Source organism: Carassius carassius, chromosome 2, assembly GCF_963082965.1.
Source record: "Carassius carassius chromosome 2, fCarCar2.1, whole genome shotgun sequence".
Taxonomy (NCBI): domain Eukaryota; kingdom Metazoa; phylum Chordata; class Actinopteri; order Cypriniformes; family Cyprinidae; genus Carassius; species Carassius carassius.
This window is the reverse complement of record NC_081756.1, coordinates 19056178-19069282: the sequence shown is the minus strand read 5'-3', so window position 1 is coordinate 19069282 and position 13105 is coordinate 19056178. Positions and strand designations below refer to the sequence as shown.

At 35.8% G+C, this 13105-nt stretch overlaps 1 protein-coding gene across 1 annotated transcript in view; it reads left to right on the top strand.

Annotated features, from left to right (window-relative positions):
- Window positions 1-779: 779 nt before the first annotated feature.
- The window catches only part of LOC132105619 (immunoglobulin superfamily DCC subclass member 4-like), an 83040-nt gene continuing 70714 nt past the window's right edge, over window positions 780-13105 (top strand). Inside the window, exon 1 of the mRNA XM_059510877.1 lies at window positions 780-1233. Within this exon, the coding sequence (XP_059366860.1) occupies window positions 1167-1233 (67 nt within the window). The 5' untranslated portion in view covers window positions 780-1166. The remainder of the gene's footprint in view (window positions 1234-13105) is intronic.

Genomic DNA, 13105 nt, shown 5'->3' with positions numbered 1-13105 from the left:
AAAATAGATAGATAGATAGATAGATAGATAGATAGATAGATAGATAGATAGATAGATAGATAGATAGATAGATAGATAGATAGATAGATAAAATGGACAGTCAGAAGAAAAAAAACATTCTTTTAAAATTCTGAAACATTATGCATAGCGTTCGCGAACCATTTTACTTAAAACGAGTATGTGGATACACTGCCAGATATATGAGTTGTTTACCTTTGTTCTGCCCCTTGTGAGCCTGTGGTTGAGCTGAACCTAGTTAGCTCTTTGTGTTCAGAGACAGTAAGGGTCCCATGCACATGGCTGTGTGGCCAGGCGGGGTGTAATCCTCATTCTGTAGGAGCACATGACACGGATGCACATGTGATCTCTCACCCCCTCAGACACCACTTGAGAAGAATTCTCTCTGGCCCATTTGAAGGTCAAGGCAGAGGGTCCTGCAACCCCAACTGTGTACTATGTATGTGTGTGTTTTGCACACTAGTCTATGACTTGCATGTCAATGAACTATAGAATGTTACTGAGGCTATTATTCATAGGCATTGAATTATGTGTGGCTTGTAGACCTGTGCAATCAACAATACTGAAGTTAGAATGAATGAAATTGTAAATAGGCTATAGGACACATCCGTCTTTATAGCAAATTGGCACGTGTTATTGCAATATATCAGCACACCATATTAAGCAAGGGTGTATTTTTCATTGCTACTGGCGAAATACCAAGCTCTAAATTAGTCAGTGTGTGTTTGTTTAACATTGTGTCGTGTTTTTGGCGCAGCGCGTTTGCAGGTTAGAGCAAGCGTGGAGTCGTGTACACAGAAAGGGGGTGTGTGAGGATAGTGGCAGCGTTTCATGCAGCTCCAGTGGACACCTAAAGCGGGACTCACTGGTGTGTGTGTAAGGAGAACTAACACACACACACACACACACACACTTAACATTTGGACACAACATGGCGATGAGGCGCCGAGAGACACGACGACTCTTCCCCGACTAACACAACCACGTTGTGTTTATAGGTGGGGAAAGCGCGCGACAGGGAAATACGTGAAATAACTCATTAAACCTGAAGAGATTTTTTTCCCGAATTCCATTATATGCATGTAGCTGTAGCGGTCATATAAAGCACACACTGCTTTACCCCCGCTGCTGGAAATCAAACGCTCTACATGGCGGTGGAGAATATCTGGTTCTTCTGTCTACTTTCTCTGGGTTACTGTGGATTATCCGTGCAAGGTAAAACAAATTAAATCCAACCCTCAGTGTTTTCCCATGCGACGTCTTTTAAGTTATGTGTTTCTGGTAGCCTGTGTCTGTGTATTTCTTTGTATCTGTCAGGATGTGTGAGTAGAGGGGCTGGAGAGAGAAAGCATGCACCTTGCTTGTTGCAGCGTTTCGGAGCTTTTACTTTTCAACGATAACTTTGAAACGATATTGAAAAAAAAAAAACACCCTGTAATGGATGAGGAGGCATAGAAAGCGAGGCAGTGTTTCCTCAGAGGGGCGGATATAGTAAGGGGGCTCTAGTTTGGGAATGTACAGGTTGATAGTCATCATGAGTCATGACTTAGCAAAGTAGCTAACATTTGGTAAAATAGATGTTTTACTTTAAAGGGGTTTGTTAGATTGCCTTATTTAGAAGTGAAGCTTCAAATTTGGGGAATGTTCTTAACAAGGGCTTAATTCTACATATTACTTAAACGTTGCAAGCGAATATTAACTCATATTTACCAAGAGTGCCCTTGAGTTAAAAATATAACTAATTTAAACATTTATTTTGAACATTTATTAAAGCGTAATATTCGTCTTGAAATGAATGAAAAAAGATTACAGGTGAACTGGGATACCTATATGTCTGGTTACGATTGTAATCTTGGGTAAATAAATACATGCATATGTAAAGGTTATAAAGATAACAAGCCTGGGCAAAAGTGCCTTTCACACAGAACAAGATGACATGGAGTTAAACAGGTCATGTTGAAGAGAAAATCAGCTTTTTGCTTCATACTGTCTATTTTAATGTGCCCCTTTTATGGATTTTTGTAAATTACCTTTCATGTAGTGTGTACCATAGCTGTATGTGAATGTAAACATCCTGCAAAGTTTTACAGTTGAATGTGCATCATAAATAAAGTTATTGTCTCTCAAAAGAAAGAGTATGAACCGCTGAAATTGGTTGTTTAAAATTTGAATCCCATTTCCGTGAAGTTCACACGTCACAAGTTGACACATTTGCATAAAGCCCACCTGTGTTCTACTTGGACATCCCAGCGAAAACTTGAATCCTCTTCAAATGCTGTGGCAGTGTTGGGCTTCCTTAACACTGTTGCCTCTGGTTGAAGCGACTCCAATAACATGAAATTTATCCCCTGGATTGCAAATTTTATTGCAAATTTAAAATGCGATTGGGCTAGTTTTAACTGGCTAGCAATATGTTGGTTTACAAACTGTACTCCACGTCTGTGTTTGGCTAACATATATATCATTATTGTTTTTACTCATAATTGTCTTTACTACATTCCATTTCTGACATTTGCTGTACACAGTCGACCAATCACAACAGACTGGGGTCATCAGACCAATTAGAGCAGAGTAGCATCACACAAAGGAGGGGTGTGGAAAGATGAATCTTCGAACAAATCATTTGGGTCATTGAGAAATAAAGTAAAATCAAATGCATATTGTAAGAAAATGAAAGTGTTTTTTGACCTTGTATGCATGTAAACCTGTTGTTGGGGGTTCCCAAAACCAAATCATGAACCTTTTAAATAGCATAATACACTTTTGCCTGTGTTTCCTTGTTCTGACCTTTAAATCAAACAATTATTAGTTTAAACAGGGCTTTGGGACTTTTTGTGTACAATACCCACACTTTTGTGCAATGTAAAGAAATTGGAAAGATCAGAGGCTGTGGGAGTGTTGATATGGCTCGTGAAGCCTCGGGCAAGAACCAGCGACTTGAATTCAGTCACTGGCGCTGGAAGAAAAAGGGGTGGGGAGTGGTCAGGCGATTTATCCAAAGACTATACGCCTTATTTACATAACAAAGAGGAGTAGTGAAACACATTGGCACCTCCCGGCATCCAGCAATGCACTCGGCTCACCGATATCCATTGGGAAGAATAAATGGCAACCACAGCAGTCAAAACACAGTGTCATCTTTGAGCTCCGTTAACGATTTTAGTGCCAGTGCTGTAGCGGGTGGATTATTTACAGTGGGGCGGAACCTACTAGTGATCAATAGCATTAAAAATGCGTGCGCGAGACCACTGTGCAAAGCTGAAGGATGGCTGCTAAAATACCTGTTATGTTTACTTGTTCGTGTGTGTGTTTTAAATACTTAATTACTAAATTTTTAATTTTTGTTCTGTTAAATACTCAAAACAACAATCCAGAATAGTTTTGAGTTAAAAAATTTTTTTTAACATTAATAATAAATTCTGTTTTCATATAGCATGCTATTCCTGTAGATTATACGTGAAGTAACTATCAGTTCTCTCTTTTGGTTACTGATGGTTGCTTTTGCTCCCATGCCCCAATATTTAAGATAATAGGGGTTAATTCAGAATGACTCTCAATAGCAAAATCTGTCCCAATTTACCCAATTTCACCCTAATTTTTTCCCCTTATAATAATAGAGGAGAGGATGCCTTTTCCTTGGAAAAACTCTGGTTAGAATAATAACCAATGCTCTTAAAAGGGAAAGTACCCTTCAAGATTTCTGTTAAATTATTAAGGTTTTGCAACAATGCTGTCTCTTTTGATTTGTACAAGATGAGGATATAATAATAATAATAATTCCTTACATTTATTTAGCGCTTTTCTAGGCACTCAAAGAACTTTGCATTGTCAGGGCATATCTCCTCATCCACCACCAGTGTGCAGCATCCACCTGGATGATGCGATGGCAGCCATATTGCGCCAGAACGCCCACCACACACCAGCTTACTGGTGGAGAGGAGACAGAGTGATGACGCCAATCAGTGGATATGGGGATTGTTAGCAGGCCATGATAGTCGGAGGCCAATGGGCGAATTTAGCCAGGATGCTGAGGTCACATAAAATGGACAGAAACATTTAAATATCCTATATATTGTCTATATGACTTTCTTTACCCCAGTATATTGTATAACTGTTGAGTCATTAATAAACTATGCCATTAGTTAAGTATATTATATTAAATATTAAGTATTATCTCTATCTAGTAGGTTTAGTCATGAATGCACACAATGAAATGCAATCCAATTAGCCTAATATACAACTACTAATGAACAGTTTTGGTTACTATTGACTTCCATTGTGCGTACAAAAAACACTGAGACATATCTCAAAATATCTTATTTTATGATCCACAGAGGAAACAAAATCATCCTATAATCACTCCTGATGTGAAAAAACTCACTTCATATTTCAGAGAGGTGTAAATCCAGCTAGTGAGGAACTCCCATGTTGACTGAGGAAAAGGGTGAAGACATTTCAGATTTTCTAAAAGACCTAAATCTACTCCTATGTTCTTAACTATTGCTGAACACAATCTTCAGGGTCAAATTGAAAGTTACAGGCATGTTGTGGTGGTGTTGGAATCAAAATGAAATACTGACTTCAGCACCTGTGGATTATGATAACAAAAGAGATCAGAGATGTTTTGATTATAATAGGCGGTGATGTGGAGGAGTGTAGTATTTTGACAGGTGTCACCACAAGAGATGCTGTACGAAAATACAATAACAGGAGATAGTAGATGGACTGGTCAAGTAAGTAGATCTCCTTGTCAGAGTGAGTTAAAGTTTTTGATTGCTTAGGTTGGTCTTTCCAGTTAATTTGAAAACCAAGAGCATAACATCCCTGTTTCCTCATTGCATCTATTTCCTCCTGTCCACTAAGATTTCTACTTGCACATTCAGGCTGCGCTTCCCTGGGGCTGTGTGCTGGGTTTACAAATAGGAAGAGAAATTTTGTTATGTGTATGTGAGATGTGGTAAGTAACGCGGGGGAATCATATGGATGATTTGGAGTGATCCATCTCTCTTTCTATTCATTTTCCACAAGAAAGATAAATGAAAATATCTGTGAACTCCAGGTGAATAGACGAGGACCAGTGTGTTGATGCACTTAACAGACTGCACCTCTCCACTGTAAAAACCCAGATGTTTAACTTTCTCATGTAAAAGTTAACATTCCAGTGTTCTCCTAGAAAGCCATGTACAGCTGTCTGCTTTGAAAGATTCACCAAAAAGACAGAAGCAGCATTGAGGCCAGAGAGCATGTTTTATAGGGTCTGTCACATGGTCTCACAGGCTTGCTGCTCTAACCCGTGACTCAGAGCTGTAGTGTGTGCTCTGTCCTGGGGGGCTAACCATGTTCTGATCACCACATCAGCACAGCACGGCCTGTCCTGCAGAAAGGAAAGAGTGACTCTTTTGTGCTCCCTCACATTTATTTTTCTGCATCATCACTGGATCTGCTGTGTAATCTTTCTCTAGTACTACTGCAGCACTTCTGCAATTACCTCCATTAAGCTTCCCTTCATGACCTCATTTCCCCCCTTCTTTAACAAGTCTTATATTGTTTAATGCCCCTGAGAGGGATAAAGGGATTTTCAATAATTGCACAAAAAGTAGACTGGAGCAGTTGCTTCTATTATAGTAGTGTACATTTCAAGGAGTTTATACTCTCATAATTTTGGGCTGTGATGCTTAAAGGGTACATAACATACACAGTTTCACCTAATCTCTTGTTAATCTTGAGTACCTATAGAGTAGTACTGCATCCTTCATATCTCCAAAAAGTCTTTAGTTTTATCATATTTATAAAAGAAAAATACAGCTTTCCGATTCTCTCCGGAAAAAGCAGCGCTCCTGGAGGCGTGCTGTGGGCGGTGCTGTAGTAATGATGTTTTGTGTTGTTTCCATTAACATATATTCACTTATGTGCTGATTTCCAACAAAAGACAGAAATCGTGTGCGCAGGCGCTTTCTCCGAGAGAAATGCTCATATAAGGAGTTCCACCATCGTCTGCGTCATTAAATCCACGATCGAAAAAAAAAAACAGCCAAAACTTGTACCAACCCGGAAGTAAGATTTTCAGCACAGAAATTCGCCATCATTCTTCCAAATTATTTTTTTTAACTTTGGCCATGTTTAGCATGAGAATCCATCTCTTTAACACTGTGAACAACTCTGAATACATGAAACACCATTGTAGCCCCCCCCCCCCCTTTAAGATGAAGATATTGTTCAAAGTGAATTATTAAAATGGATGGCAAGTAGTCAATAAATGGTGGTTTCTGGCTGATGCTTGTAAACCATTAATTGATTTGATGTTGTGTCTGATTATGTCCAGCGAGTTTTAACTATCAGCAGAGCAGCTCACTTCAACATGCGCTCTTATAGAGAAAGTGTATTTCAAGAGCTCTTAAATCTTTGCCATAATTGAAATCTTTGCCATAATTTATCACTATCCCTTTGACTTACTGCTAGATGATAATCTAAATCTTAAAATATCCAGGAATAATTAAATATTTATTATTGGCTGTTAAATATTCAATATAAACTTGTAAATTAGAAAAAATTAAAGATTTCATGCATTAAATGTCAACTGTCATTAAAAAAATGACATGACACTTTGTAGATACAAATTATGTCAATGTAAATGCCCTTTACATTTGAAATGAAATTGTGGTCTTCACTGTTGTGGAGTATATCAGAGAGTTCTTAAACAAGAAGAAAATGTAGGACTTTGTAGGATTTTTTTCATTGGAAATTGATTGGATGATTGTCATTTGCTACAGTAATTGTTTTATCTCAAATGAGTGACACATTTCTGGAGGGAAAAGATTGTAACTGAAATTAATTTAGGTTGGTTTATATTATTTAGTTTTGCTGTTGTTGTCTGTGTTTTTTTGTTTTCGTTTTTGTTTTTTGGTTGGTTGGGTGAAGATGGTTTTTCCAAAGCTACGAGCCTCCATGTATTTTGCATTTGCCAGATTTGCAGGTCAGTGGCAAGGTGAATAATTTTCAGGAGAAGGAAGTATAGGTCGTACAAGGAAGTTATTTATTATTCTACTTCCTGACAGTCTTTACAAAGGTCTGCCACAAGTTGTTGACCCCAGGAAAGGTTGACAGATTTCTTCAGTGATCTCTGTAATGTATTTAACGTTTTAACTCATGTGAAATGTAAATATCTGACATACAATAAGCATGTTTATATATTTGTCCATCTGCAATAAGTCTAATAAGAATCCCTAAACTGATCTATGGTTCATATGAATGAAGCTGATAGTGCTTAGTTCTCTGTGTTCTGTGTTGCAATGGCTATTTGAGTTCAACATTTGTACACATGGACTCCAGGGATACTGTGACCTGGATAACAGCTGTCAAAATCTATCAGCTTGTGGCTTGACCAGAGATAGAACCTCAGATGTGTCAACAGGAGATGAAAAGATGGACAAAGGGAGGAACTGGATGGGTCAATGAGAGATTGGGTTTTACATGATAATTAAAGTGATTGCTAATCTTTCTTTGGGGGATAGTTCACCCAAAATGAAAACTCAACATTTACTCACCTTCATGTTGTTTCAAACCTGTATGGCATTTTCTTTTATTTTTCTGCCATACAATGGAAATCAATAGTCACCAAAATAAGTGCATAACCACTTTTTTTAAGATTCCTCAGCGTTAGTAAATTGACAGAATTTTCATTTTTTAGTAAACTATCCCTTTAAAGTTCTCTCATAGTAGCAAATGGCACAGTCAGCATAGATGTCAAAGTAGGTTTATTATTATTTTTTTTTCAAGTACACATTATGTAGTCAAACTTCAATGCATCACTGCATTCCCTTCTCTATTAGTTGATAATTGACTTGTTTGCTAACATACAAACTACCATCAAGCCTTGCCAAGGTCCTCTTAGCCAAAAGCCTGGAGAATATTTTTAACAAAGCTGAACTTTTATTAATGGTCTACACATGAACCCGCTGAGAGCAGCCTCACCTCGGCCAGATCTTCTGGAATTTGCCACTGACTGTGATGTCTTTAGTGGTTAAAATTTAGAGATTATTTGTTTTGGGTAAATCTAACTGGCAGTATCAAAATCTATTATTTGTTTCAGAGCATATACTTTTGGTTGAGGGCAAAATCTCATCATGTTATATTTTATGTAACTTTAAAGCTGTCAGAGCTCTGTTTTTGTACTTTTGAATGAATAGCAGCTTTTATGACTGTTGTTGTTGTTGTTTATTATAAATATTATTAGGGATGCAATGATTACATTTTTTCAGAACTGATCCATTCCGATATGAAAATTCTGAGTATCTGCCGATACCGATCCAGTCCGATACCAGCGTTGTAAAAAAAAAAATCAATTCTCTGTGTTGACCTGATCTTCACTCTTTTGTGTGTTAAACACAATCTACTACATATAGACAACTTCATTTTAATGCAAAATAACAAATTAAAAAATGTATAATCATAATCTATGACAAAAATACTATTATAAACTAGGTTAGTGTATAATGCAGCAGCAAAAGATACTCTAGAGTCTAGGAAAATCACAGGTGCACAATAATTTTATAAAATCTGGTGAAATATAGACATATGCTGGTATTCAGTAATGCGATAAATTACGGTAATAGATATGCAAAATATTGTTATCGTGGGCACTTCTAAATACAGTGAATAATTATACATTACAAATTATTCAGAATTTGGGATGCATTTTAAGAATACTTTTCCCATCAACTGGTCAAAATGCACAACACAACTGTATGCTGCTTGAAAGACACGTGTGCACTCTGATGTAAACAAGCATGCTGGAGAAGCACATGAGGGAACACGTGAGAGATGCGCTGAATGAAAGCACATTAACTCTCTGACAGAGATGGCGCTAAACTGCTGAAAATGCAGCTGTTACCCTGGAAACACCATAAATAAAGCAGCCGCACTACTTTCTAAAATGTATTTAAAAAGATTTAAATAGACATTCAGATTTGTGGATTTGCTATGGTGTTCATCACAGCGCCAAATACTTACATACTTAGACTTAATAGACTATTCATTTTCATATTTTAATCTGGATATAACTGTATATCGGCACACTGTGATTACCTAAGACTGAATCATAGTCGTGCCAATATTCAGCCATATCACACAGCTACTCGAATGATATTGCTCATATATTTATTAGGGATGGACCAAAATTTTGTCATTTTCCATTTTTGGGCCAAAAGAGTAAAACAGCTGAAAAAATAAGCAGGAAATATATGCCACACCACCCAGCAGGTTTCACTCTCCCTCTACAGATCGCTCCGCAGTCCTCTCATATACTACTCAAATAGTGTTCTCACAGGAAATTTCTATGTAGTGTTCCTGTTTGCAATAGTGCTACTGTGCTGTAACATCTCAACACTGGTAAAATGACCCTCTCGTTCACTGATCTGCTCCACGCAATGCTCTGCTTGCATGCTCTGATAATAATAGCTTCATAGGACTATACATTATTTGGATGATTAATTAAAAAAAGATATCTGATTCTGTTGCATAGAACTGAATAAATAATATATGGATATTTAATAAAAAGGTGATTATTTTATTTGCTCGTTTTTTTTTTTATTCAGTATCATTCAAATTGAGTTAAATTTAAGAAGTCTTACAAAATTATATTATTTACTAAAATAATAAATATTAATTACAAAGCATTTTCGGTTTTGGTTTTTGGCCAAGTTCATCCAGAATTTTCATTTCGGTGCATTATATATACATTTTTTCAGATGTTTACTTGCCCTGCCAAAACATTCACAGGCCCAGCCTAAATAAATAAATTGTTTTAGTCTTTTGTTGTTTTGACCAATGTGTGCTTCCTATACCAACATTTTAGACACAGAAATTTGACAATTCCAATTTACAATCACAGAAACAAATAATACTAGTCTAAATGATTTAAAGTTCAAATATTAAAGACAAGTAAACATTAAATAATAAAAAAGAACAAATAAACAAATTAAAAGCAATAGCACAAATAAATAAATAAACAAATTAAATAAACAGTTCTTCTCAGTGTTTTGAAAACTGTTATGAAGTAAATATATGCAGAAAGAAATCTGTTAAAGGTACAGAAGTTATGTTTAATTAATAGCAGTGAGTGATGCTGCCTTTTTTGTTGTTTAACATTATTAAAATAGAAAACAGAAGGCATATGAGGCTATAAGACCTAATGCGTGAATCCGTTATGTTGACACATCCAATATTTTGAATGGTTTAATTACCTGAATGCACTGGGCCTGATCATTCAGATTATCGTTTTAGGGGGCCTTAGTTGACAGACATGGGTGCTGAAGTCCCCAAAAAAGGTTCTAGAACTGACCCTGATCTACAGTGCTTTTTTCAGCAACTCACCAAGTTTCAATTTTATTTTTCATGTATACACAAATCATCAGTGACTGTTTGTGCATTGTAATGTTTGCTGTGATGCATTCTACAGCAGTAAATAAATACACAAAAAGTTCATTAAAAATGGTGAATTAAGATTGAATTAAGTATGAGAAATATATTAATATGTGTGCAAAACCTAAGAGACCCACTTGAGTCTTGGCGCCATTGCAGATCTTTAAAGTTTGACTACTATTACACCAACCAGACTGACCAGTCTTTGTCTGGTCTTTCTTAAATCAGCAAGTATCGATTCTCATCCCTTTTGTATCCTAATAAAAATCTATTTGTTGAATGTAATGGAGGTTTGAAGAGGAATCTGCTATATAACAGTGTCAGTGTCTGTTGCGTAACTTTACACAAAAACATAAATTAACAAAATAACTTCAAGGTCATGTGTATTGTAATTTAAAGCGATTCACTATATGTTTTTCCAGTCTGTGAACTTTAGTGTTTGTAGCTATTGAAGAGAAGTCATGATCAATGAGATGTACAAATAGGTTTTATGTTTTGTATTATATCAGTTGTGACCCTGGACCACAAAACCAGTCTTTGTCACTGGGGTATATTTTTATCAATAGCCAAAAAAAACTTTGTATGGGTCAAAATGATCGATTGTTCTTTTATGCCAAAAATCATTAAGATATTAAGTAAAGATCATGTTCCATGAAGATATTTTGTAAGTTTCTTACAATAAATATATCAAAACCTAATTTTTGATTAGTAATATGCATTGCTAAGAACTTCATTTGGATAACTTTAAAGTAGATTTTCTTGGTATTTAGATTGTCCTATCCTACAAATATTGTCCTATCCTAATAAACCATATATCAAAGGAAAGCTAATTTATTCCTTGTTTTATTTTTTTTATTTTACTTTATTTTATGTAAAGCACTTTGAATTACCATTATGTACGAAATGTGCTATATAAATAAACTTAACTTGCCTTCCTCATGACGCTGGTTGGTTAAACAGTCATACGATCGCATTGCTTCCATTCTGTGCTGCTGTCCATCTGGTCACATGACCACACAGGAGGGCTCATAGTGGGGTGGGGAGGAATGGCTTAGGAAGGGGAGCTATTTATCATTAAAGGCGATTCAGATTGTGGACACAGGCTCTTTATTTTCATCAAAGCAGAAGTATTAAACATGTCAGATACTGACTGTAATAAAATTCTCTACTCACAAAGAGGTTGTGAAGATAATTAACAGGAGCAGATTCATAAAAGGTTTATAACCTTGCCAGTTCACCAGGTGTTTGGCTTTCAGTACATGATTTTATTTAATTTTTTTTTAGCTTGGCAAATGGCTGTTTGTCTTTGGTTCCTTTATTTATCCTGAATATCCTCTTTAAAAATTTGTTTACGAAAGACTGTGATAATTGCCTTGACAAAATAAAATCAAAATAAAATAAAATTTTCAAATCACTTCAAAAGTGCTTTATTGATTTAAAAATATATTGCCAAAGAATTTGCAAGAAATGCAAAAAAAAAAAAAAAAGAGAAAGAGAAAGTACACATTATTTCTGTACACTGTCCACATTCTTTTGCAATGTGTAAGTAAACAATTTTCTGTGAATGTGAGATTTCCAATTCATTAGCGGCTTTAGGAAAGTAAGAATAACAAGCTCAGTAAGCACTACAAACCAGGATAATAAATTAAAACTAAATAATAACAAATACTATTTTGCAGTTTCAAGCAGCATAAGCGTCTGTTTTTGTACAGGTAAAATAGCTGGAAGCGAATGGGAGCAGAAGCCTCGCACAAGTTACAAATGGCTGCACCCACTCTTATGTTAAAAATTAGGTGGATATAGTGGCCATAAAAGTATTTGGACACTTAAATGACACTTAAAATCTCTTAATGTAATTTCCATTATATAACTTCATATGACTTCTAATTATCAAACCAAGTGGCATTTTTAAAATAAAGGTACATTTTAGGAAAACCTCAAGGAAACATGAAAGCTGTTCACCCTTAAATTATAAAATAATTGATAAAAAAAGACAAGAAATGCATTTTAATGTATTTGTTTCGTTGTAGGTTTTAAAGTATTTGTGCATTTGAATGTGTTTGAAATTCAATGTATTTCGACATTTTTTGGTTAGTTTCTCATGTTTCTAGTTTATATATAGACAATACCTCGGTGATACACTTGCATGAACTGTGAGGTGAACTGACTCCACAAAATGACCTTGGCAGCACTTAGTTAACATTTATTACAGAAATGAGAAAAGATTGTTTGTAGATGAGTTTGTAGTCTAATTTATCTTTAAAAAATATATATATATATAAATTAACATGCCGGTAGTAATGCCAGGGTCTAGGGTTCGATTCCCAAGAAATGTTTGCTATGAACAGATAAACTGTGTAAACTTAAGTGTAAGTCATGTGGATAACATATGCCAAATGGATACATTTCCAAATGGTTGTGCTTTTTCTCATAAGTTCTTAGTGGATCTGTTGCAACATCTCTTGAGCATACATTTCGGAAAGACTCAGTTGTCAGGTTTCTTATTCTTTTAGTTAAAGCATATCCCATAAGTTGTACTTGTCACATACTCTGCTCCTCTGCTTTTGATCTAGCTTCATTGAGTTTCCTTAAGCAGAATTCACAGAATTTTATGTGCAGAGACAGATAACATCAATACATATACTAGCACTGCTTATGTATCTGTGGT